Here is a 27,518-nt window from a genome sequence, read left to right as displayed (position 1 = left end):
TGATTGGCGTTACGCAGGTAGCCGGTTATCATTTTATAAACCAAAGGGTGGACCTCTCCCTCAGTCCTCTCCTGATCTCACTGCAGGATCTACTACTCACAACTCCACGCCAGGACCCTTTGCCACCCAGTTGTCAGCTCAACAGAACGCAGGTAGGCATTGATGGTTTTGTAGAGCTGGAGTTGGATTTTGAACTAAGGGTGGACGTATTGTCATGCTCATCTGGATAAATATACAATTAAAATAAAAACTGAATGAGATGTTTTTCATATTTTAACGAAATCGGTTGAACGTGCCATGCGTTATTACGCATGGAGCGCAATGCGCGCAAAAGGCAACAGGTTCAACGCATTAGATATTGATAAGAAACAGTGACTTATATTCATCTTGGCAAGTGTTTAACTTTAATTGAAGGTAAATTGAGCTAATGTTTCTGTACAGGCAGAGCAAAGAAGATGCGAATAAGTTTGGTGCTGGTCACTCTGTTTCTTGTTATGAAACTCCGATCCACCCAATCCAGATGTGAGGAGCCTGGATCGCGTAGACCCCTCTCAGACGTAGGTGTCAAGGCTCGCAGATTACAACTGTAGCTCTGTCAATGTGTCATCATCAACAAAATGTGAAAATGTATCTCGTTTTCTTGTCGTCCTTTCAATAGCCCAGTTTAGTGAACAGGCGGAACATTGTGAGGAGGTTCAGTGATTTGGATTATGACAGTTTTGTGGGACTGATGGGCAGGAGAAACACAGAGGGTGAGTCTGGAGCTTTTGTCTACACATTTTAGAATAAAAAAAAAGTACATTCATTTAAATTAATATGACAAAAGCCTACTGAGATGTAGTTGGGTGGTTTTTATTGCCTTACCAATCAACGTAGTCCGGTTAAATGTGTGTGTGTGTGTGTGTGTGTGTGTGTGTGTGTGTGTGTGTGTGTGTGTGTGTGTGTGTGTGTGTGTGTGTGTGTGTGTGTGTGTGTGTGTGTGTATATACATATATATATCATCAAATACATTTAAATATAGATGTAGTATATAATTGTGTACACATATATCAATTATTTAACTATATCAACGGATTTTTCTTTTGGATCAATCTTTACAGCTGCAAAGGAATTACCATCGGCAAATAAAAGTAAGAATTACATTTTTTGCAATACATTCGTTTTTCTGGTCGAAGCCACTGAATTGATATGATATTGCAAATATTTCTGACAGGGGAGATGCACGACATCTTCGTTGGTCTTATGGGACGGAGAAACTCAGAGACAGGTGAGCTTGGTGTTTTTTTTCATTCATAATGTTTTTTCTGGTCAGGTGTTACAGATAAAGCATGACCTCTGTGTCCTGTTCAAACTGTTCTTCTATGTGAAGATGTATTTATCGCTCCCGCAGATGATGGTCCCTGGAGGAAAACGGACCCGGAGAGAAGGGGAGGCTTCCTGAATAAGTGTAGACTCCGGTAGGCATATGTGTTGTCATTAAAGAATACATACCGTATTATTAAATGTCTTACTTCATCTAGGCTAACGTTACAGAGATGATGTCTGCTCGTCTTGAACTAGAATTTTATCATCTGTTCCAAAGGCCTAAATTATAATCAAAATATGTTTAATTGGTGGTCATTGTTTCCAGGTTTCGGCGTGGATTTTGATCCTGCCTTTCAGAGTACATCTCATCTGGCTAAGATGACACCTCATTACCGAGCATACGAAATGCAAATATCTCTAAACATGGCACGGGATATTTTACAACACAACCCTCCGGATTGTTTATGGCTGCTGTTGTGTTACATGTTTGTAGCCTATATAAATGATCTGAACAACAAGCGCTGTTTAGAATTGAAACATGAATCGAATTAATTTATTTACCTTATTCCATGCAATTAAAATAAACCGTTTTGTAAATAATGGAATATGATATTTTGTTTGATTATTGATGATGCAATCGTGTTGACTCACTTTACTAACACTACTGAAATTGCTGACAAAGCATTTATCTACAAAAATATCTTGGAAGGATTTAAGAGCAATTCATGATATATATACCCCAAAACATTATTACAACGAAGGTAACGACCTTTTTTGTAATAATGTTACAATACAATGTTACGTAGCTCGGGTCAGATGGAAGTCGTGTAGGGTTATTAACGCGTCACATTTTCTTCTACCCCAATTTGGCCATATGTTAAATAGATATAACTCGATATTCATTGATGAGCTTGCTTTCTTCATCAGAGACTCACATTATGGAACACAAGCTAAATCCTACCTGTGAAATTGTTCGCAATGTTTTCAACAGATAAGGTGTTATGACCTGGTAATAATTCTACCTAAAACCTTTTGTACTTAAGCATCAAACACAAAAATATGCAGTAAAAAAATAAATTGGGTGTGGGTAAAAGGTTTCTGACAGTTATAAAAACTGTATATCCATAGTATATCCAAAAGGCATCAAGAGAAATGTTTACATGAATGTTAAAATTGATGTCCATCAAGAGAGGGGCTAACATATTTTTTGTTTAGGATAGATAGTTGACACACACACACACACACACACACACACAGAGACACAGACACACAGGAATTTCTCTATCCTGATATATCCAGGACATCAGCTGGTGTCCAGATTCATTTTGACCCCTCAAACCCTGTCTTCATGAAAACTGTCAGCGGCTGTGGGGAAACAAAAAAAGTTTTGTTGACTGATAGTCTTGTTCACTATAGACCCCAAACTGTTGATTCACACCTCATTGCATGGAATATCACAATTGCATTTAGCTAAATCAATTTCGGTCAAAGGTACTTCAATGTCCATTTGCAGTCGATCAAAGTTCCTGGTGTGTCTTCATCCGCACTGCGTCGCCAGGAGAGAAGTGATTCTGAAGTGCGTCTTTCGGCTTGTGCATTGTGCACCAGCAGCGCTAACTCAGTGATTCTGAACCGTCCCCACTTGGTCTGAGATTGCCTCAATTTTGCCAGGGCTCCCGTCACCGGTGAAGTCTGAAGTCGCGTGGCTCATTGACCTGTTGTTCTTCTTTCCCTGATCCTTCTCTGTGCCATTCAGTCGGACCGGGGTCCCTGTTGGGGGAGATGCTCCACGGACCAGGCCCCGGGGCCCAGGGGGCTGGTAGCGGGGTCTGTAGCCATAGGCTCGCAGGTGGTAGGTGTAGAACTCCAGGGTGTACATCAGCTCTGCATCCACATAGTGGAACGATATAGCCAGGTCCGAGCAGCACCGCGGCCCCTGTGACACACACACAAACAACCACACCCAAACCCACACCCACACACACTTTGGAAGATGAACCTAAAAGAAAATTTTCTTGAGATTTATTATGTATTTAGTCTCCAAAAGTGGTTTGTTTACACCACACTTACTGCCATAACACACTGATGGTCACTCGCTGACAAGGGCCATAATAGTCCTGCCTCATTCAGGTGCAAATCACAGCTGATTAGCTGCATAAACACTTACAAATTGCCAACATTTTCTTTTGTTGTAAAGAAATTGCCTCAACGGCAATTTACCACTTAGTCGTCAATCTAATTGATATTTCCATTCACTCATTCTTTCTGAAGGCCATGCTGGGGCTGTACAAAAGGTAACAGATAATAACATATTCATTAAAATGATTGATTTCCCCCTGTGATGTGTCTCTGATTGCAAAATTGGCATTCTACATTAACATGAAGGAAAAATAGTACAGCAGTATATATTTTTGATTATGCTTGAAAACCAGGGGCGGTTCCTTAGAGGAGGCAACGGAGGCAACACCTCTTCGTGATTCCCCCCCCCAAAAAAATGATGAAATTGTTATTAAAAAAAAAGAGAAATTGAAAATTATCTAGGTGCAATGTGTGTTTACTACTGAATAATTACACAAAAATGTTGTAGGCAGGAGGTACAGGCTGACGTACGTTACGTCCGGGGCTGCCCACTGAAGGGAGACAAAGAAGGCCAAAACTCACTTTTGCCGCCTTTGAGAATAAAAAATAACCATCATAATTCTGTTTCACTGTTGCGAGGTAAATCATCCATACCATGTTAAACGAAGGAAGGGTGGTCAGCCGCATCTACTCCTTTCAACTAATCACAAATCAGCAAGTTTTTTTATTAACGTTCTAAGCAAATGAGCCTTTTAGTCATTTGCCGCCTTGTCATGCATAACATTTAAGAAGCACGCATCATGAATGAACTTTACTTCGAAGTTGAATTTAGTCTGCACGTTTGATTAAAAGTTTAGAAGCATTGCACTCTACTGAGACACTGTTAAGTGTCTGGTCTGTTTTAGTTATTATCCTCTCTAATAATAATAATAGATCTATTCCTATCATATAATCCGAATGTACTGTATATAGGCCTATGGCATTTACAAAAGTGGTAAGCTTACGTTCATATAACTCTCACGCACAACCGTTATGTTGGTCTGGGTTTACATGATATATGTAAGGGATAATGTTATAGTACAGAACGCCGGTCATATCGGGTAAATAAGCCCAGACAGGGTAAACCGGACCGCGATGCGAAGCGAAGGTGTCTTGCTTCGCCCTGAAGGGTATTATTTTTGATAATGACCGGCGACGTTCTATATATTATTACACGGCACTTTGCCAAAACAGCAGAGAAAAAGTCCACCAAAGACGTTGACGTCGGACGCGCTAGGGTTGATAAATTACCGGACTACTAACGGAGTGAGAAGAAAGACGTGAATCAGGCAAAAAAATCCACTTTCCTTGACAGTGGTCAAGTTCGGTATGCATAAAAGTATCGACTGACCAATTGCGAAATACAGCAGCTGCTGATGCCATCTCTCCAATTTAAAAAGTAGCCGCACCCACCCGAAACCAATCGGAGTAAGTGTATACATGTCGATTATAGCGGACTACACCACCTCTTCTATTCCGCATGGAATTATATTCCGATCAGAGAATTGTATTCCGATTGAGCCGTATATGTGATCATTTTTTATTCAGATTGAGCTGTTCTTCCACTTCTAATCGGATCAGAAGTGTCCATGTAAACGCGGCTGTCTACCGGTCACACCGGTCTCACGGTAATGTCAAAATCCATACCGTAGCGCAAATTCGCACCAGTGTACTTTCTATAGAGGGATTATCAGTCTACGTCACTCCCCGCTCTACGAGCATGTCATAAGCAGAAAGAGACGAGAGCGACAAGAGCCGCAATAATGTCTTGTTGTGCGGTTGGTCGCACAAACCGTTTTAATAAGACTGATTATCCAATTTATTCTACTTCTTGCTTACCAACATAATAAAACAATTCAAATACTTTACTAATTATGCTTTTCCTTATTCGTATTGCAAGCTTATTAAATGTATACTGTTTGAGTTAATCTCCCTCAAAAAGTAATCCCCTTTAATTACAATCGATCAAACATGTTTTTGACACCTCGAAGGGCATTATCCCAGTTATACCATGGTCACTTGCCAAAGAAAAGGAATTAAGATCATTCATTTATATTTTCATGCGTTTTACAATCCAAATATACAGCTTTTCACATAAATAGGACGGACCTTACCTACAACTTGGCAACGGGAGGTATTTTAGTCAGCTGAGCTATGAGACAGAGAGCTAACGTTATGGATTGTACATATTTATAATTCGAAATTCGTCCCAGCCTTTATACCACAGACACTATAGGGTCTATAGCATATAACCGCGTTTTCTGATTACAGTTTAATGTAACAGTAAGCTGACAACATCGCTTATTAACACCGCAACTGCAAATTAACCACACGGAGATAACCATGGCAACCGGTCAAACAAATGTTCTTTTTGCGATTATTCTTTAAAGATCGATTCCTCCAGCCAGAGGTCCGAAAATATGCATTTCCCCATTATTGTCCTTCAAATGACTTTGAACTAACAGAAGCGAACTCGCGAAGTGGGAATAACTAAGACAGCCGGGTCTATCCAGTTTAATTTAGCGCACGCACCTTGTGTCATCAAGGTTATCGCTCAGGTCCTACTCGCAACATAAAAATAAATCCACGCAAGTTTTAGTAATTTTAGGAGATAGGCCTGCACGTAAATTACACCAATTGAAAAATTCATAGGCCTTGTTGGAAATTTAACACCTCGTCAGATGACGTTTATTACTTTTTAATATTTTTTAATGGCCTTAATTTGGGCTAATTTCATTTACTACCTTTTAATACCTTTAACAACCCCTCGGAAACCCTGTAACTGAAATAAATGGCTCAGGAAGGCAGAGGGCCTTTCTGAAATAGTTATCCAGCTCTAGAAGCCAATTAGTTAGTAAATCACCTAATAATTCATCAAAATACCTGGAAGACAAAGCAAGCAGGGTGAAATATAATGAATTAATGCATTTTATGTGATTAGCCGATTGAGACGCACAAAAAAATAATCAGAAAGCCTGTTGCAGCGTACCTCCATGATGGGGTAGTAGCAGTAGTTCCAGTACCAGAAGCTCTTGGAGAACTTGCCCGTCAGGTGGTGCTCAGGGACAAACGGGTGGAAGGTCTCCCGATGCAGCGTGTCCCTGGAGTCTCCGGCCAACACGCCCATCTTTTCCAGACACTGGCCCAGGGCCAAATCCTCCACCGGGGTGGTGTGTGTGCACACGCTGGTCCGGAAGCCCTCCACAAACCTCCTGAGGGCCTCTTTGCTCAGCACGTACCCCGCCCCGCCGCTCATGTAGCCCTGCTTGGCGTAGGGCCTGAAGCGCTTGCCGAAGTAGACGGGCTCCTCTGGCGTGTGATTGGCCAGGACCCAGCGCAGGTTGTCCACCACCACAAACGTGTCATCGTCCGCCTTGAGGAACCAGTCGGCCTGATGGGAGTGGTGCTCATGGACATAGTGGAAGGCGCGGATGGTCTTCCGGTATAACTGGTCGCGGCCCTCCTTGGTACCCAGGCCAACTGTGGGGAAGCGGGAGTCAGCAGTGGAGCTCATGAACACCACCGTGTTGCAGTGGCGCGCCCAGGTCTCCTTCACGTGGCGGGTCCTGGAGCGCAGGTTGTAAGGTCCTGTCATCACCCAGCAGAGGACACGCACCTTTTGGAAGAGCATATCAGCTACAAGGTGGTCCTCGCCTGGTGGAACACAGCCATAACCAGGGTAAAGAATACTGTAAGTGTGGAAGTCAACAACAAATTAAAGATCCCATATCATGCTTTTTTTTGGGTTAATAGTTGCATTTGGGGGTTCTACTAGAATAGGGTTACATGCCTGTATGTTAGAAATACCCCTTACTATTCTCACTGTTTTGTATCATGTCACTTTAAGGCCCCCCTCCTGACTAGCCCAGTCTGCTGTGATTGCTCAGCACGCCCACATTGCGGGTACCCGGTGTGGGTACCAGATCAACTCGGCTGCCAGATCGACTCGGGGTCCTGCGCTTACAGATGACGTATTGACACTTGACGTATCGACACAAGCCAACGGACAAAACCCGGAAGGGTTGCTTATCAACAGGGTTCAATCATGGACATAAAAAGAAGGCTCAATCCCTTTTGGTTTTAATTTCATTCAACGCAGCCCGTTCTTTCACACAAACAAAACCATTGGAAACACGTCTAAAAGCACTGATGAATGCATATCACTGATTCTTGAGAGTCGGGACAAAACATGTCCTACATAGAAAAGTCTAATTTATATCAAAAATAAAGAAATTCATCATGATTGACATACTTACAAAGTTAAATCTAAAGGAATTGTATATACCTATGTGATTTTTAGAATATACTTTTTTATCTTTTTGGGGAAAATTTGTTTAAATGTATGGTCAGTGGTTAGAAGGTCAATGTCATTGCACTTGTCCTCAGCAAGAGGTCAAAATGTTGACCATCCCAAAAAACTTTCAAAAAAGCTCTACAGTTGCGAAAACATATATATCAAATAAAAAAGGGGTATAAATATAAAAAACAATGCATGAAGTGAAAGTCAAACAATATTTTCCATAAAAATATGCCTATCAAAGTTGTGTCCTCAGTTTCTGTCAACTCCGTCAGATTTTCTCATAAGCCACAATAAATCAGGAAATAGCATGGTCAGCTTTATCCCTGAGCACCCTTTTTCATCTCCCTGTCTGTGGTGAATGCAACACTACCACAAATGCTCTGGTACGTTTTACATTTTTTGATATTTTAGACAATCAATGTCAATATTGCTATGGTCACAGCTGGACCATGTCAATACCATATTTCTGTTAAGATACTTTTTTAAAACCATAGAGGATTGAATTTAAGCATTTTAGTGTGGTTATTGGGACACTTAGCAACTATGGAAAAACTAGCTAGCTGTTTTGGCGGGAAAATACATGCCCTTACGTCAACTACGTCAGACGTCAACTCGTCAGGTTTTAGGTTTTATGACGGAGTTGACCTATAAGCTGACGGAGTTGACAAATCCACCAAAAACCTCTTAATGTGCTAATATATCGTTTGTGAATATAGTAAAGGGTTAAAATGTTATTTCAGGGTTACATTTACACATAAATGTACATACATAGCATGCATTACATTATTTAACCATACACATCTGACTTGTAGAGAAGGGGCAGGCAGTGGTCTGCTTATTATTGTATAACGAGTAACTTTCCCAGCACATATACATATATATGTATATCTCTACATATATATGTAGAGATAGAGATAGAGAGAGAGAAATGAGAAGCCAGTGTGTAGATTTTCATAACATCTGGTTATGAAACTACATCCCGCACCTTGAGGATTTTACATCCATCCATCCATCAATCAATCATGTCAAGTAAATAGAAATCTGATTCTATAGTCTTATTTAAGTAAAATTTTCATTATTTCAATTTGTATTGTAGGAAAGCATGGCTAGACAGAAATCAGTCAGTTGAAGAGCAAAGGAGAAGAAATAGAGAGTACCACCAAAAGAGAAGGGAAAAATTAAACAGTGACCAAGAGAGCAAACATGCTATGCAAGAGAAGGAAAGACAAAGGTGGAAGAAGAGAGTTACAGACAAAAAAGTAATACAAATAGACGAGATTGGAGACAGGGCAAAGAGGAATTGGAGAAAGTATTGGAGAGAGGCACAGAAAAGGTCCAGACAGAAAAGATGGATCCAGATAGTCTGCAAGATCAGAATATTCAAGAATACAATGCCAGACACAGCAGACAGTCTCTCAGACAGGAAAAGGAAAGAAGTAAAACGAGAAAAAGGCATTCAAGAGCAATAAAAACTTTGAAAGAGAGGCTTAAGAAGGCAACAAAGCAACGAAACAAACTGAGAAAAATAATATCTCGAGGAAGAAAGGCTACAATTAAAACACCACTTGACTCCCCAGGCACAGAAACAAAGAAGATGCTATCAGGAAGCAAAATTAGGAATCCAAAAATCAAGAAAGCCCTTCTATTCCACAACATCCTAAGAAGAGAGCTGAAGAAAAACAAACAAACTCCTGGGCCAAGGCGTCAGGAACCAGCACTAAGGGTGTCATCAGGCAAGATTCTAAAAAAGTATCGCCTCATTCACCAAATCCACCAGTTTGGGATAACCTACAAGTTAATGAGAGGAAAGAAACAGACAAAGAAAAAGCCAACATTCCTAAAGGGTATAACAGAGACTGTTAAGGATTTCTTCCTGAACTCTGCACATGTGACCACTGATAAGACTGACACCATCACTAGGAATAAGATGAAGCAGCAGAGAATGATCCTGACAGACTCCATGATCAACCTCCACACTGATTTCCTCATTAGGAACCCCACTGTGAAGCTGAGCTATTCTTCTTTCTGTACTCTGAAGCCATTCTATATTACAGCACCAAAAGCATTTGATCGAAAGACATGTCTGTGTCAAAAGCATGACAATGCATACTTAATGCTCAAGGTCCTTAGATTATCTGGTGTTGTGAAGTCAAACAAACTGGATGACAGTTTTCAATTAGTTTGTTGCTCTCCAGCAAGTGAGGCCTGCCTTCTTCGCACCTGCTCACGATGTCTAAACAAAGGTACAGTTACAACCCAAGAGCAAGACAAAATCCATGTTCAGTGGAAGCAGTGGGAGAGAGTTCAAGAAGACACAGTCAATGGAATCCACATCAACACTAAACTCGTCCAACACAGTGGCAGTCTTTCAGAGCTCATCAAAACTCTATGAGCAAATACTCAGAAATGAAACCACAACACATGTGTGTTTAGTGCAAAACCAGTCAAAAGCATACAGAAACACAATTGAGACTTGTGAAGAAAGTACAGCAATTGTTCATGTTGACTTTTCAGAATCCTGGAGATGCAAGTATCAATCTGAAGTACAGGCCTGCCATTTTGGACAAAATCTGCCACAGATAAGGCAGGGTTTTGCACACTTTCAGAGTCAAAGAGACAGGATGCTGCAGCAATCTGGACACACATGGATCCAGTCCTAAAAGATATCATAACGGGATATCCGCAGGTTACCACCGTGCACTTTTGGTCTGATGGTCCAAGTAAACAGTATAAGAACAAGAAGATTTTTTTCCTACTGTCTTGTATCCCCCCTACACTGGGGTTTGAAAGAACAACATGGAACTTCTTCCCCACTTCCCATGGTAAGGGCGCACCAGACGGCATTGGCGGAACAGTGAAAAGAACAGCTGACAACCTGGTCCTGAGAGGAAATGATGTGACAGATGGACACACATTCTTTGAAAAGGTCTCAAACAGTCTGAAGAGCGTTCAGCTGTACCACGTTGCAGAAGAAGACATGCAAAGGTACGATACACTTCTCATGCATCCTCTCAAACAGGTTCCCTCAACAAGACAAATACATCAGGTCATCCCACATGATAACAGGATCCACCACAGACAACTATCCTGCTTTTGCAGCAAGATGTTGGTTTGCCAGTGCTTCTGCCCAGCTACCTTCTATTTCCATGGCTACCCAGAGAAACAGCAGAGTGATACAAGGAGGGCAGCGAAGAAAAGACCTTTGGCCATGTTGTTGGAGGACATGGAAAAAGAGATGGGAGGGGAGATGGAAGAGGATCTGGAAATGGAAGATGTGATGGAGGAGGAGTTGGATGAGGAGCTTCTGAAAGGTCCCGAGGGTACTGTGACAGTTACGACTGTTAGCAGCCTTAATAATGGAGACTGGCTAGCAGTAGTATATTATGGTCACTGGTGGCTAGCCAAGACCATTGCTGTGAATACTGAGCAGCACGATGTGAAAGTGGAGTTTCTGCATCCCCATGGTCCAACAGCAAAGTACCAGCCTAAGCTTCTCACGAAGGATGTCTGTTTCTGCCCAGTCGAAGACATCATAGTGAAACTAATGGGAAATGCATCACCAGTCCCATTAAGAACACGAGAGATCTACAGCATAGCCCCTGATGTGATGGACTTCATAGAGCGTGAGCATGTCCGACGCCTGTTGCTCAAGGCACAAGTGCAGGTTAGACAAAAATGAAATCTTAAGTAAGCTAATTGAACCAGATTCTAAGCTACAGATTTTGTGCTGCAGTATTGTTGTTAAGGAATGTCAATTTAAGATCACACCCAGTATGAAGTAGGCAGTGCAGGGCAATAACACATCCAACACACCCAACCACACACACACACACGCACACACACTTGCACACACACACGCCACTTTAAAAAAGAAAATCAGGATGAAGACCAAGTAAATAACTACTGACAAAGTAGGAAAGGAAGAGAAGAGGTGGATGAGGAGAGCAGGAAGTGGTGTAGGGGAGGTAGATAAAAACAGAGGGGGAGGAGGGCCCCTGGTTTCCCTTATTGTTTTTTTGATAGTTGAAACGGTCTATGTGCAATATGTTTATTATAATTTGCTTTACAGTAAGTTCAAACTCTAATAACAAGGAGTAGTTTTAGTAGTAGTGTTTAAAAAGCAAATTTGTTCAATAATCAGCAATGCACACACATTTTTTGTCAACACCGTCAGTTTTTCGTCAACACCATCAGATCTTCGTCAACAGTGTCAGATGTATGTTTTTGTTCATTTTTTGGTGAAAAAAAATTCTTCCTTCAGTTTATGTTGTTTTTGTAATAAAAGACCATCTGATCTACAGCCTCTTGTGTCTTATTTATTTAAGGAATTTGTTTTTACAATATTGAAATAAAAAAAAGTTTGAAAATGCAAATATTTAGATATCTGGGTTTTCAGAATAGTGTGAAATCACAACTTAAGTTTATATATTGTATTTTATTACATATCAGAGTAATTAAACACTATTACAACATACTTCAGAATTTTAGATTCTTGTTGGATTGGAAGAATTAAAATTTTATACTTTTTAGTGTGTCTGATGGAGTTGACACAAATCCAGTTCTGAAGGGAAACATGTTTATTTGTTAAAAGTGTGTTTTTATTCAGAACCTGTTCCTTTACATGGTTAAATAGCTAAGACCTTTCTCTGCAGAAAAATATAACTCTAATTAATATAGTGTGCTAAAAAAAAAAATGTTTTTGAAAACGTGTTTGGTCCCGACTCTCAAGAATCAGCGATATGTAACCCAGTTCCTGTTAGGGACTCTTATTCTGAAGGAGCAGAACAGAAGTGTCTGCGTGTGGGTCGCTTTTTTGACTCTGTGTTGTGAGCGCTGGAATTAAAGTGGATCGCCCCGTTCAGTGAATGGGTAACACTTTATATTAAGACACACATATTCACCATTAATTTGCTACTTACTAACATGTGTATAAGTAGCGAACTAGCTACTTATTACTCTTTGTAAATCACTCGTTAATGCCTTATTCTGCATGACCTTATTCTACCCATAATAGACATTAAATTAAGAATTTACCCTATATAAGCTCCTAAATAGCCCTTATTTATAGCTATTAAGTAAGTTGTTGCATATGAATTATGATCTAAATACGCATGGTTCAGTATGGGGCTTGTACGGTGGTAGTAACACAAGAACAGTTATTCACCCCTAATAATATTTATCAAAGATGGTCTACTCATATGGAATTAGATACAAAACCACAAGGGATAATAGTGTACAAATTACTCATAATGAAGTCTTTGTAATGCAAAATAGGTTCCCTATTCTAAAGTTGTGTCTTTTCACATTTAATTCACAATTAATTTGGCACTAAGTAAGTCTCATGTGTTCCCTTATCTAAAGTGGCCTCCTATTCACACTTATTAAGTGCATTACAGCACACAGTACACAACAAACACACAGCCAATTTAGCACAAATAGGCTACAAATATCTCTTTTATTAATGTAATGAATACGAGATAGCACACAAATCTTTAATATGCTAATAGTTCCCTTCCCTTCTACAAAGTTTTAAATTCCAAAAATGTAAAGAAGACATCCAGAGTGAATCAATCCAAAAAAAATGTAATGGTTGTATCAACTCGCATTATGAACAGTATAGTACAGGACTCATGCATTTCTCACAGGATATTTTTTCTTAATGTCATGTAACAGCATTCCTAGTGGTCCATCTTTGTATTGGTTTCCCCGCCAGCAGGTCCACTCAATTACATCTAAGTGATCTTTCAAAATATTTTGAGTGCGGTTCCCTCTTAGTCTCCATATAGTTGACTTGCAAACACCCCAAAGACGTTCCAGGTTCTGTGTATGTGCACCTGTAATGGGGTCGACAAAATAGTCCTGATGGTTCACAGTCAGATGATTATAACCTTCATTCTGAAGATGGTGATAAGACCTCCATCCATCAGAAATAATGGAGCTGCCCCGTCGAACATGCTTCTTTATAAGGGGCATGAGATGGCCTGCTGAACGGTGGCGCACAATCTTAAGAATGGGTCTCCTTCTGTCATCCTTGAGGCCTAGCATTCCGAACACCCATGAACTTCGGTTACAGGCCCGTCCTCTGTTATACTGAAATTCAGAAATTCAAAGTAAAGATTCTAAACTCTGGACAAACCATAGTAAACCAACAAAATGGCTCTGCAGTCATTTAGATTAGTAGACAATAAATTAGTAATCAAACTTTCATAATTGTGATGTTCTCAAAGGACAACACTATACTGTTTTTAGGTTATGTAATGTATTGTCTCGACACTCCCTAGCTGTGGTTACCATCAATGTATCTTAACATTAACTTAACTTTAAACAGACTAGCATACCTTTCTTTTATGGCCAAATTTGCTTTCATCGATCATAACGAGTTCTCCTCTTCTTCCAACAGCTTGTTTGCCTCTCCTCCTCATTCTCTTCATCGCAGATTGGCAAACTCTCCGCATCTTGTCAGCAAGTTTGCTCAGGGTTGCAGAGCTCCCAGTTATCCCTTCCTGTAGCATGTCCACTTGCCGCAAACGAAGACCTTGAGCAAACCTGTAATAGATAAATCAAAATTCTGAAATTTAGAGGTGGCTGTTGAAGTCAATTTCTTAAATTGTCATTGATTACCGTATCTTAAGCCCATTTTCTTTGCTGATGCATAATCCTTTCTCAGACCAGACCAGACCCTCTGTACACCCTCTGGCTGGTTTTTACCAGGCTACTAAGACATAAATCCAGTACTATTTTTGGACTTGGGGATTATTATGAAATATCACGTTTTATGGATAAGCCTACAGCACAATATGTACATAGCTTTTAACTTTTAGAAGGTTATAAATCCACTCACCTGTATATGAAATGCATCCATGTGTGCAGCCCAACATGAGAATTTTCAAACAGAGAACCATTTCGGATGGACCTGGTGACTGATTTCCTTTTGTGACAAGAATCTCGGCATATCCTGACAATTAAATATTGAGGTTATTTTTGAGTAGACAGCAGTGGTCAAAACATGCCATGCCAATTCAGCTACACAAAGTTATCAAGCAAGGAAAGCCTATGGTGAATATGTTCATACTTGTCTATGATATATCAAATCCATCAGTAGCCTACATCACTTGCTCCAGTTTAGCCATATTACCCTGATATAATGCATACAAATAAATGATAACAGTTTTCCCCTATAGACTAACAAAAAGTACAAGCATACTCACCAGGCTGACTCCTTTGTGCCATATGGCTTTCTCAACTTCATGAGATGACAGCAAGAGGGACAATTCATTGATTTTCGAAGTAGACCTTGTTTCATTAACCACTTGCAAAACCTATGTTTTTCTTTCGGAGATTGTCTAAAATGTATTCTACTTAAAAGCTCGTAATGTGACACCATTTTCAAAAGTCTTGGAGCGATAGAGAAAACACAGCTCCTTGGCGATCTGAACTCGAAGTTCCCTCGACCATGGAAAAATGGGGACAGCCAAAGAATTCTCGCAGAATAATGATTGACATTCCTGTGTACCAGTCAGTATTTACCACCCGCCTACTTCCTTCTGGTGCTTGCAGTTTCCATCCAATCACCAAAAAGAACCCGCGAAAGTCTAACCTTTCTTTTGGCGCTTGATGAAGAGTGAGCAGTTGGATATTTCGTGGCGGAAAACAGAAAAAGAAAATGGTAAGTGAAGTTCTATCCAGTAAATCTAACTCGTGGAAATGGTAACATTAACAATTTTGTCGTATAATGTAGTGTTGGTAATTGACAACCCACTACCTTGAGGTGTAGATATACTCACTGGATAGTGCTAGCATACCAAGGGGAAAGCATTTCTTAGCTAACCTAAATTGAACGAATTTGCATGAAATATTTTGAAACGTTATGTTTTTAATAAATTACATGAATTAAAAATGTCCATATACAGAAAGATCTCCTCTGCCTTACAAGTGTCTGGTGGTGTCAAAAGTCAAACAGCGACAGTACATCTCCAGTGTGTTACTAGCCGAGGACCAGATTATTTTAACTGTCATGATAGCTAGTGTGAGCAAGTAATCTGAGTGAAGAATGCTCAAGTGGCATCATTATGTATTTTGCCACTAGTGTCAAATTTAACGGAGTGGTAATGCATTAGCCATGCTATATGTATTTAATAAGGTTCGCAGTGCTTCATACTACTTCGGAGTAAATGTAGCCACTTCAACGTATAGCATAGCTGGTTAAACGACATCCATGCCTTTAGCAAAATGACAACCCCTAGGATAAGTAATAAGGGATAGCCTAGTCTTTATCGTGGAATATCTCCCGACAGAGTGATGCAACAGAGCCCGACGCGTTATCCCGCTTATCATACGGCTACTTGCCAAAACATGAGAGAAAACTTCACGTCTGCATATATATAATAATATAATATATAATATCGTACAGATCATTCACTTATCACAATGGAACTTCGTGGAAAGTGAAAGGCAATCAGCTGCGTTCTAAAGAATGTTTCAAGTTCAAATTCTGTTGCAAACTATTTCTTTATCCGCGGAAGCCACGAAACGGCAATACAATAATTTTAAAAAGATGTTTGTGTGAAGTTCCCTCTCCTCCTTTGGCAAGTAGCCCTATGATAAGCGGGCCGCTACGCGTCGGGCTGCGTTGCATCACTCTGTCGGTAGATATTGCACGATAATGACCGCCTCGCAGAACGTTATCCCTTAGCCTACTTATTAAACGTAGTAGCCTATGCAAAAAAACGCAGCTCAAGTTAATGGTTTGGCTAGTGTGCCATTGGAGTCATCAACCATTACCGAAGATAGATTTTGTTCATCAATTAATCTGATAGGTCTATATGGAAGCTCATTTCCGTCAGTAAAGCATTGGTAAAAGGGGGAAAAGTCATGTAAAGCCAATGAGATAAGTCAACATTTGAAGTCTTCATTCCATAATTATGTCTCTTTTATGTCATAATTTGGACTTCACATGAGTTTTCAATTTTTCCTGTGGGAATGGGTTTCTATAACCAGAGGCTATTGTGCACAATGTACTTAATGTTCAAAGTTATTCAATGTAAATCTTCTGTAAACTAAAACTTTTAACTTGATCTTTATTTAGCCTAAAGCAAAGAAGAAGACAAATGTCCGAAAACAAGATGAGATGACAGACATCACACAGCCTGGAAATGATCCAAATTGTACAGGTGATGAGCCATACAGCCTACTGATACTTTTTATATTAAAAATGAGCTTGTCCAATTAAATGTAGATTTGAATGTGAATTTGTTGTGTCCTATAGACAATGGAGGCTCAACAACACCCAGCAGCATCAGCAGTCTTGGCTTAGGTAGTCTTGGCTTAGGTAATGGTTTCTCTGGTTTCTTTTTTACAGTGTTATTACTGTATTAAAATACACAATACAAAAACAGACCACAGAAGACTGTACACACTCAACATATAACGCACAACAAACCAAAGCCATGAAATAACAGATAACGTACAACAGACTATAACCAGGTTATGCAAAAAGCAGTGGGAAAATTACTAAGGTCATTCTCACCAACACTAAAACATGTAGCATAGGCAGACGTGAATCTGAGGCAAAAAACACGTTGCTATTGACTGCAGTCATTATACAGAAATAACTGACCAGCAAACGTTGAGAAGGCCCATTCAAAGTGAATGGAGCCCCCTGCAACATTATAGAGAGCTGTATAATAATCATTTTTCATAGTGTTAAAATATAGGTCACAACCATACCCCTTTATGTGATATCAACTGAATCAAGTTCTTTATTGTATGACTTTAACTATCTCTCATCTATCCTGTGATTCAGTAGGTATTATAAATCATCATTATCATGACCTGCACTTTTTTTTTCATTCTATCAAGGATCATCAGTCCCCATGGTTGAGTTTTTAGAGGCCAAGATCCAGTGGCAGGCCAAAATGATCAATGATTTCGAGAAAGAACGTGATTTTCTCCGTGCTCAAGTCCAGGGGGGGATAAAGAAGACCTCAAGTGAGTACATTTACGCATTAGCAGACACTTTTATCCAAAGCGACTTACATTTGCCAATTTTCAATTACATCAGGGCCACTTTTCAGTAGAGCAATTTAGGATTAAGTGCCTTGCTTAAGGGCATACAGTATGTAATAACAATTATTGTTGTCTCATCTGTCTGATACTTTAAAGACCATCCCAGAATGTTGAAGCTGACAGTCGATGATCAGGATGATGATACCGACATGGAAGATAAAGATGACCTTCCCCCATCCTCCACAAATATTAGCGACACTTCAGACAGCGACACTCCAAGACACAAGCCTCATCTGCCCCGGTCATCTCCAGGGGCAACTGGGAGAGCTCATATGAGAGGTAATAATGGCTTTACTTGAACCCTCACTCAGTAAATGATTAGCCTAACTGAAATGAAAATACTATATCAATATAAGATGTTATGGAAAATATCCAGTGAAAAAAGTAGAGTACAGTACAACTAGTAATGGAAAGAAATTTAAATTAAATATCTTGATTTTTATAAATAATTGAAGAATGGGATCCCATCCAACAGCAGTGTGTGACCGGGCTGGTGGAGGCGCCAGGCTGTAGTGGCTGTGTATGGTTCTTCTACACGCTACTGAGGCTCCTGTTTGTTAAATCAATAAATTGCCAATATGTCTTTCTTCAAACTTCAATCATCTAATTAACCAAACACCAAACAAGATTTGAAAGGGAAATAAACAGTCTTTCAAACTGTATAATTGTTTAATGCCAAAAAGCCTTGCTACCACAGAGAAATAATGTACCAACCAAAAGTTTTACTTTTTTTTTTACTTTACACATACTTTTTGTGCTAAGTTTAACTTGTAGCTATAATTTGGCTTAGAGCAATATCAGCCATAAGTGTCATTTTTTTTCATGTTTTCCTCTCTCTCTCTCTCTCTCTCTTTCTCTCTCACGCTTTTTTTCGTATTAGTCAAAGGGCCAGATGAGGCAATCCGGAGATACAATAAAGTGCTGAAAACATTCAGCCGTGTCCGCACCATGACGGAGGCCTTCTGAATCAACGGAGTGGACAGGGGCACCATTAAGATGACAGCCCCCATTGCTGAGCTACAAATTGTTGATCCTGACTTGTTTAATAGCCTTAAATTTAATCCTCCTTCTGACACCCTACTGTCCTTTGCCAAAAAATGTGCTTCTCACATTAGGCCAGAAAAGCGCATTATAATTGAGGATATGAAATCCAGAGGCAAACTTCTGCCTTTACTAATGAAGTATTAAATGTTGTAATGTTGAGCTTGTATGTTGAGCTTGTACACTGTAAAATGTGATAAGTTGCGTTTACTTGAAGGAATCCAGGAAACCGGTTGCCTTGAACAAGTCAAGTACACTGAAATAGAATTTTCAAGTTAGGTGTACTATGGAGGCTAAGTACACCTTACTTGAAAATTCTATTTCAATGTACTTGACTTGTTCAAGGCAACCGGTTTCCTGGACTCCTCCAAGTAAACGCAACTTATGTGTCTCCAATTTTAACCTAACTGTCCTGGCCATCAAATGTCATCAGGATTCTGACTTAAATTGGAGACACATTGAGCTTTAATGTTCAGTAATGTTGAGCTTGTTTTAGCTTGCCCAGGTACAGTGTGTGACTGTTGTTTTGTGGGGCAACTTGTCTGTTATACAATTGGCTGTTGGGCTACATTTTATATTGGATAAAAGAGAGTGGGGGAGAGAGGGAGACAGAGTGAGAGGGAGAGAGTAAAAGAGAGTGGGAGAGAGGTGGGAGAGAGGGATTGAGAGAGAGAGAAGGGGGAGAGAGAGACAGAGAGAGTGAAAAAGCAAGAGGAAGAGCGAGAGGCTTACATCTTCCTACCAACTAAAAAAAATATATATCCTTATTTTTGCTTATTCATTTTTGTGTTTGTAGTGATACATATTTTGACTCTGGATGTCTTCTGTCTTCTATTCATTAATAAAAGAGATATTTGTAGCCTATTTGTGCTAAATTGGCTGTGTGTTTGTTGTGTACTGTGTGCTGTAATGCACTTAATAAGTGTGAATAGGAGGCCACTTTAGATAAGGGAACACATGAGACTTACTTAGTGCCAAATTAATTGTGAATTAAATGTGAAAAGACACAACTTTAGAATAGGGACCCTATTTTGCATTACAAAGACTTCATTATGAGTAATTTGTACACTATTATCCCTTGTGGTTTTGTATCTAATTCCATATGAGTAGACCATCTTTGATAAATATTATTAGGGGTGAATAACTGTTCTTGTGTTACTACCACCGTACAAGCCCCATACTGAACCATGCGTATTTAGATCATAATTCATATGCAACAACTTACTTAATAGCTATAAATAAGGGCTATTTAGGAGCTTATATAGGGTAAATTCTTAATTTAATGTCCTATTATGGGTAGAATAAGGTCATGCAGAATAAGGCATTAACGAGTGATTTACAAAGAGTAATAAGTAGCTAGTTCGCTACTAATACACATGTTAGTAAGTAGCAAATTAATGGTGAATATGTGTGTCTTAATATAAAGTGTTACCATATATTTTTATTTTCACATATGTTAAAGTAATTATCACCTACAAAACTAATCCTATATTGATGAAAGCCACCGCTCTGCTAACGTTTATTAGCTCATGTTAGCCATCAATCCAAAGACACAAATATTATCTGATCAATCTTTTACATTAGATTATTATTCATAGATTAGAAAACAAAAGGAAATTGTTAATACTTGGGAATAACATGGGAATGAATGAAACGCGCATGCACATTTAAAAGACAGCGTTTACAGGAAGTGCGTCATTATTGCGCATCTTGGACCCCGAGTCGATCTGGCAGCCGAGTCGATCTGGTGCCCACACCGGCAGGCGCGACTTCTGAACTTCGGCACCGCCCACTGCCCAGTCTGACATCAGACTGTCACGGAAGTAAAGTTTTAGTGCAAACAAGCTGTTTCATGCACTTATTAAGGGGCTTTCTCGACGGGCGCGAATATTTCCCCTGGTTCGGACATAGGCTTTTCTATATAGATCTATACATCCGTCATGTAACAGTCTCTAGCAAAGGCAAAAGTCTAAAAAGCATCATATTACCCCTTGCATTTATTATTTCATTTTATTGTATGACGATGTTTCTATGTGAAGCAGTTTGAGTATGCCTCGTATATGAAAAGTGCTATATAAATAAAGTTGCCTTGCCTTACAGATAAATTCACCTGTCCAATAACATCACCTTTTATTATTAGACTCAAGGTCCATTTTAAAAGACATACAATACAAAAAATAGACAACACACATATACAGCACGATGATGTTATCGAGCGAGGAGGGCAAGTCGAGAGAAACCAACTCGTCCTTGACGTAATCATATAGTCCCAGAAGGAAAGCGTCGACCTGGGCCGCCTGGTTCCACTTGCTCAGCCGAGCTTGGATGCGGAAGTCAATGGCATAGTCGACCACGAAGCGGGACCCCTGGCGGGGCTCGAGGAGGCATCTGAGGCGTCGGGACCCCGTGATGCGACCCCAAGCACCTTGCGAAGCTCGGCGGCGAAGGTTTGGAAGGAGGATCAGGCTGGCATGCGTCGTTCCCACTCGGCTGTTCCCCACAGCCGAGTGCGACTAGTCAGAGGATTTAAGGTGACCCTGGCTTCCTCGGAGTCAAAGGTGTTGGACTGGAAAGCGAAGAGGATTGAACAGTTCGGGAGGAACAGATTACAGCCCTTCACATCACAGGCGTAGCACTCGGGAAACCCGACCCGAGGCTCCGAGACAGGACCATGCTTCATCGGTGCGGGTGGAGGTGGATCCGGGAGGCAGGCAGAACGATGGTCTGAGTGAGGGCGTTGGTGAGCTGCTGGACCTGGGTGGCTAATGTGGCGAACCCTTGCTCTTGGTTCGCCGCTGCTTGCCGAACATCAGCTGCGATGGAGGCTAGGATCGCCTCATGGTGTTGATGGTGAGCCTTGACTAGGCCCAGTCGTGCCAGCAGCTCAGGGGTGTGTGCTGGGTCCACGTCTGGCCAGATTGTACTGCAATGGATCGGAAGAGGACCAAAATGCAGCACACGTAGGCAGGCCGATAGTTGGTAATGTATTTTATTTACTGATAGGAGCAGACAGAAGACAGGCAGGGTGCAGGTAGGATCCGTTGTCGGGGTCGGAAGGCAGGATCGATCACCAGGACAGAGATAGAGCAGGCAATTCTGAGAGTGGCTGGCAGTTAGGTGAAGAGAAGGAGGTGGAAAAACAGTGGGAGCTAAGGTGAATGAGATGACTGAGAGGGGAGAATGAGATGACTGAGAGAGGAGATCATGACAGCAAGTACAGTTGCCACTTTCGGGCTTGCAAACTTAAGGTGCTCTGCAGTGATCTGATCTGAACCACTTGCTTTATTGACAGATTATTGTGCAATAGCTTCAAATACCTCATTGGTTGTGATTCCTACTGCATCCCTGTTGGCAATATTACCCACTTTATATGGGTCGCTTTTAACATAATTAAATAAAGCAGAGTAATTCTACTTCCACAATTCAGTGATTTTATCAGCTCCAGAGACTCTCCCTATTGTACTAGGTATCAATGTATTGCTCCTGTTTAGAGTTCTCACCTCTTTCCAAAATTCAATGACATTCTTATTTAGCAGCTTTTCAGCCATAGAGCCTGCTCTCATAACGAACTGCATATTTGCACCTTAAAAGAGTATTTTATAATCCAGGACAGGCCCCTGTCTGGGTCGGCCTTCCTGAACCCAAGCTTTAAATGCCTCCTTAGCTTCTGCATGATGAGCAGCAACATGCTTTCTCCAACCTGGCTTGGCGTTAGAATTTGCCCTTTTAGAATAATTAAGATATGACCTGCTGGCCCCACACACAGCTCCAACATCCAAAATCCATATCAATGTATATAGCACACAGATCACTCAGTCACCAACAACAAAAACACTACTAGACTGATTGTCATGAATAAATGAGCTTATAAATGCAAGACTGTTCAAGTATGCATCCTCATTTGCCTCATTGACATGAAATGGTTTGTTTGCATTATGTCATGCTGTTGGTAGGTTATTTGCCTTTTGGCTTGTTATGGGGATGTGAGGAGGCTACATGAACCACCTCACTGTTTAACCAAAGACAGGTGTGCCTGGTCGCACCTCACCGGGTCGTACCGATTTTTTACGTGTCAATTATTGAATGTAAATGTATAATGTAAACACGATGCACTAGCGTTGCAATGATATGACCTACAGAAGCTAAGGAGAGTTTCAAATACTTTAAATCAGGGGTCCCCAACCTTTTCAGCACCAAGGACCGGTTTGATTCTCCAAAAAATTTCACGGACCGGCGGGGCGGGGCGGGGCCGGGGGGGGGGTTGGATTATGTTGCGCAGGAGTTGCCAATTTGTTGATATTTTCATATAGTGTAGTGCATGCATTCATTTAAAATAACTAGTTCCAGTTATTTATGAACAGTGAAGGTAACAAACTCTTAAAAAAGAACGTGAACTTGAACAAGTGAAAAATGAACAACTATGAACATAAATATATTGAACTAAACTTGAAGTAACATCTATCAAGTGTAAACATGCACAACACAAAATGTCAGTAAGGGAACTTAACACGCGTTTGTGAGGCCACAGAATAGGCTACAATTCATTTTAATCAGTGGGAGCCCTGTGCTTGTTTCCCTGCAACAAGAAGGTTCCATCTGGGGGTGATGGAAGACAGTGACACCCTTAGCGTGTTTGAAATGTCCAATCGATTGCGCAATTTTGTTTTAGTGGCAGCCATTGCCAAAAACCCGGCCTCGCATAGGTACGTGGTGGGAAATGGAAGCAACGTTTTCAGCGCTTTTACGGATATCTCGGGATACTCCGCTTTGGTTTTGATCCAAAAACCCGCCAGAGAGGTTTGCTCAAACACATTTTTAAGATCACCATCATTAGCTATTTCGATCAATTGCTCTTCCTCCTGCACTGAGAAGTGATTCGGGACATTGACAAATGGGTTGCGGATCCACTCATTTGTTCGCCGTGGATCTTTGGAGGATGGGAAGTAACGTTTGAATTCATTTGAAAGCGCAACAAGGTGATCGCGCACCAGCTGCGAGAGAATGGGCCCTGCCTCAGTCTCTCCCAAAATCCCCACTAATGTTTGGAACATATCGAATACTCCCCTGTCCACTCGTCGTCCCCACAAATCAAGCTTGGCTTTAAATGCAGCAACTTTATCTGCCAGTTTAAAGACAGTCGTCATTCTCCCCTGGAGTGTCAGGTTGAGCTCATTAAGCAATCCGAATATGTCACACAGGTAAGCCAGTTTGGACACCCAGTGCTCATCACTAAAATGTGCTGCCAATGGTGACTTTTTTTCTGTAAGAAACCTCTGCAGCGGCTCTCGCAACTCAAACACTCTGGCCAATGACCTGCCCCTTGACAGCCATCTGACATCTGCGTGCAAGAGAAGGCGTTTGAGCTCTGCGTCCATTTCTTCACAGAGCTGTTCAAATAAATGAGAGTTGAGTGCGTGTGCTTTTGATTGTTGGTTGGTTGGTGTAATAATAATCAACCAATTGTTGATTGGTTGATTATTTTAACTACATCATTTAATACCCCATTTGACTCGGGTGACATTTTTCGTCTAGCCAGCATTTCCCTGTGAATGACACAGTGTGTGGGCTCGCAGTCAGGTGCAACCTCTCTAACCCTTGCAGTGAAACCGGACAGCCGTCCAGTCATGGCTGCAGCCCCATCAGTGCAAACGCCAATACAGAAAGACCAGACTAATTTTCCTGACACATAACCATCCAAAGCCCGTAATAATTCTGCAGCTGTGGTGTTCGTTGGAAGTGACAGCACACACAACAAATCCTCCTGCACATCGTCCTCAAAACTGTACCGTACAAAAACAAGCAGAATTGCCCTGTTTTCCACATCAGTGGACTCATCGACCTGGATCGCATACCACGGTGAACCATTCACCCTCTCCAACAACTGTGCTTCAATATCCTCCGCTATATCATCAATTCGCCTATGGACGGTGCTGGCTGAAAGAGGTACCGAGCCTATCTTTTTGCTGCAGCCTCCCCAAGGAGTTCATTGCACATGTCTTTTGCAGCAGGCAGAATTAGCTCTTCCCCAATAGTAAAGGGCTTCTTACACTTAGCAATGCGACTAGCCACTAAGTATGAGGCTTTTAGCGCAGCCACGTTCACAGATGTGGTTGTTTTAAGCACTATTTTTTGTGATTCTTGCTCATGTTTTTTACGCTCGAAGAAGTCAAGGGGTTTGTCTTTAAGTGTAGGATGCTTGGATTCTAAATGTCGAATAAGCTTTGACGGTTTCATAGCTTCATTCGACAACGTATCGCCACATACCACACATAACGGACTTGGTGCATGTGACTCACCGGTCTCTATAAACCCATATTTTAGGTACGACTCGTCATACTTTCGATTGAAAGACCCTTTCTTTTTCTTTGCGGTTTCTTGCTCATTATCGTCAGTGGGTCTTTTTCCTCGCTACCCCTTCCAAAGAAACTTTCTAAACACGTCTGTTTTGAGTTGCTCATTTTCGCAGTTTAGCTAACTTAGTGTGACACTACTGTTGAAGTGAACACGTGAAGTTAGCTGCGCAGCTTAGGCTGCGCAGCCACTGAAGCCAATACGTGTTGGGGGCGGGACAGACAGTTATGCCTAAGAAAAGAAGTTAAGACCTTAACAAAAATGCAAACATGTTATATGCAATCTAACAACTGCATATAGACTTATGGCAGGGTCCAAAACTAACACTCGCCACTCGCCAATTACGAGTAGATTTTGTCTCTGGCTGGTAAATTTTTAAGACCACTCGCCACTCTGGCGAGTTATTATTTTTTTTACCGGCGAAAATTTAATTTTTCGTTACTGGAGGAGAACGACGCTGGTATCTGCTAGTTTCCTGACAGAGTAATGTGTCTTTTCAGCAGAGACGATCTTTTGGCACGTAAGCGCGTGATGCCACCATTCAGCGTACCCATTGGTGTTGTTTGGCGCGCCCAGTAGAACTGCTAGTTTCCTGACAGAGTAACGTGTCTTTCCAGCAGAGTTCTCCAAGTACGTCTAGCTGCGGCCTGCGGGAAGGCGGGGCGTGACATCACGCCCCGCCCACATCACGGGCGAGTGCATTCTGGGATTGTTTGCGCCCGAATATATTAATAATATTTTAACGGTAAATTACGTAAATATATATATATATATATATATATATATATATATATATATATATATATAAAACGGGTGGCATAAATCAAGCGATCTGATTGGTTCCTAACTGTTGTATATTGAGCGTATAGTTGTCTGAACTGAGTGAAGTGAGTTGTCGTTCTGAGTTATCAATATTATGGCTTCGTTCGCTCGTTATCAAGTGGAAACCATCCATCGTAACGTTACAACTTACTCCCTGTGATAAAATAATGTATAGACTGTGTGCTAGACCGATCTAACGGGGTCATCCCTATGTTCCCCGCTTTGTATGTGACCGGTGTTTTTCGTAGGTGGAATCCGGAAGAATGAATATTAGGGTTACGGTTATGGTTAGGGTTAGGATGAGGGTTATGGTTAGGGTGAGGGTTACGGTTATGGTTATGGTTAGGGTTAGGAGTCAGCGTGTGAGTTTGCCTGACAGGCTGTCTGTCCAATCCTAGCGCTTGAGGCGGAACTTTTTCCGGATTCCACCTACGAAAAAACGCGACCGGGGAACATAGTTTACGCTCCCGATCTAACTCTAACTACTACCACAGGTAACTCTCTCGTTACCTGTGGAGAAATGTTGGGAACAGACCTCGCTATGAGTAGTCGGCTGAAGTCTCGCCTATTAATTCTAGCCAGCCATAAATCTCTCCTTCGCTGGCTCAAGTCCTCAGTTTTGTTTGTTTGACGCAATCCCAGAATGCACTCGCCCGTGATGTGGGCACGCCCCGCCTTCCCGCAGGCCGCAGCGAGATGCTTCTCGAGTTATCGGCAGAGACGATCTTGGTCACGTAAGTGCGTCGCGCCGTCATTACGGTCGTACGCATTTCAGTAGTAGAAGAAGACGAAGAAGAAAGCAAGGATGTGGAGATGCTGGCCGGATATAGTGGAGCCTCCCGCAAAAAAAGCAAAAAGAAAAGTAAAAGAGCATGCCGATTCCGAGGCAGACACTCCGAAGACCCGCGGCCACGACCAAGAGACGGAGGATAATGCTGCCGCTGCTGTTGTTCCTGCTCCCGCTCCTGCTCAGTCTCAGCCGCCTAAACCTGCTAACGTTAGCCGGCATTTCCTCGAGAGATGGCGGGTCGCAAGGCCATGGCTAGTGCATTCAGCCCAAGAAAAAAAAATGTTTTGTCATGTCTGCAGTGCTCACGCAAAGGGAAAGCGGAGGGGAAATGCGTTTGTGGTTGGCTGCACCACCATGAAGCTAGAAACAATCGTATTCCACGAAAATTCTCAGTCCCACAAAGACTGCCTGATTGCTGAGGAAAAAGTGTCAGAGCCTCTTCAACAGGCACCCTGTGTTATCTCTCTGGTTAAATTACCGGAGGCAACTAAGGAGAAGATGGCAATACTGTTCCGCACCTCCCATGCGATTGCCAAGAATGCTCGGCCGTTTTCAGATTTTAAATGGATGTGCAAGTAAGTTGATCTAACCTCGTGTTAATGTTTTGTGTTTTTGTTACCCACCAAATATTATATTATATGTTAACTACATGTAACAGCTTACAGCTTAATCAATAACTAAGCTAAATAAGCGCCACTCTCTGACACACACACACACACACACACA

General features: G+C 41.3%; 2 protein-coding genes across 2 annotated transcripts in view; one reads left to right on the top strand and one right to left on the bottom strand.

The window, feature by feature from the left end:
* Positions 1-455: 455 nt before the first annotated feature.
* tac3a (tachykinin precursor 3a) lies at positions 456-1,461 on the top strand (the record flags this gene model as incomplete). Its single annotated transcript, XM_079741183.1, has 4 exons — positions 456-557; positions 659-752; positions 1,214-1,267; positions 1,391-1,461. The coding sequence occupies 4 exons, from the start codon at positions 456-458 to the stop codon at positions 1,459-1,461; spliced, it is 321 nt and encodes a 106-aa protein (XP_079597309.1).
* Positions 1,462-2,923: 1,462 nt separating this feature from the next.
* The window catches only part of c1galt1la (core 1 synthase, glycoprotein-N-acetylgalactosamine 3-beta-galactosyltransferase 1, like a), a gene marked incomplete at both ends in the record, with an annotated part of 29,353 nt that continues 4,758 nt past the window's right edge, over positions 2,924-27,518 (bottom strand). The window contains 2 exons of the mRNA XM_079741358.1: positions 2,924-3,241; positions 6,413-7,077. Coding sequence (XP_079597484.1) covers positions 2,924-3,241; positions 6,413-7,077 — 983 coding nt within the window. The remainder of the gene's footprint in view (positions 3,242-6,412; positions 7,078-27,518) is intronic.

This window comes from Pollachius pollachius (genome assembly GCF_949987615.1).
Source record: "Pollachius pollachius genome assembly, chromosome: 8".
NCBI classification, from domain to species: Eukaryota; Metazoa; Chordata; class Actinopteri; order Gadiformes; family Gadidae; genus Pollachius; species Pollachius pollachius.
The sequence above is the reverse complement of the archived record's forward strand: the minus strand, read 5'-3'. Positions and strand labels throughout refer to the sequence as shown.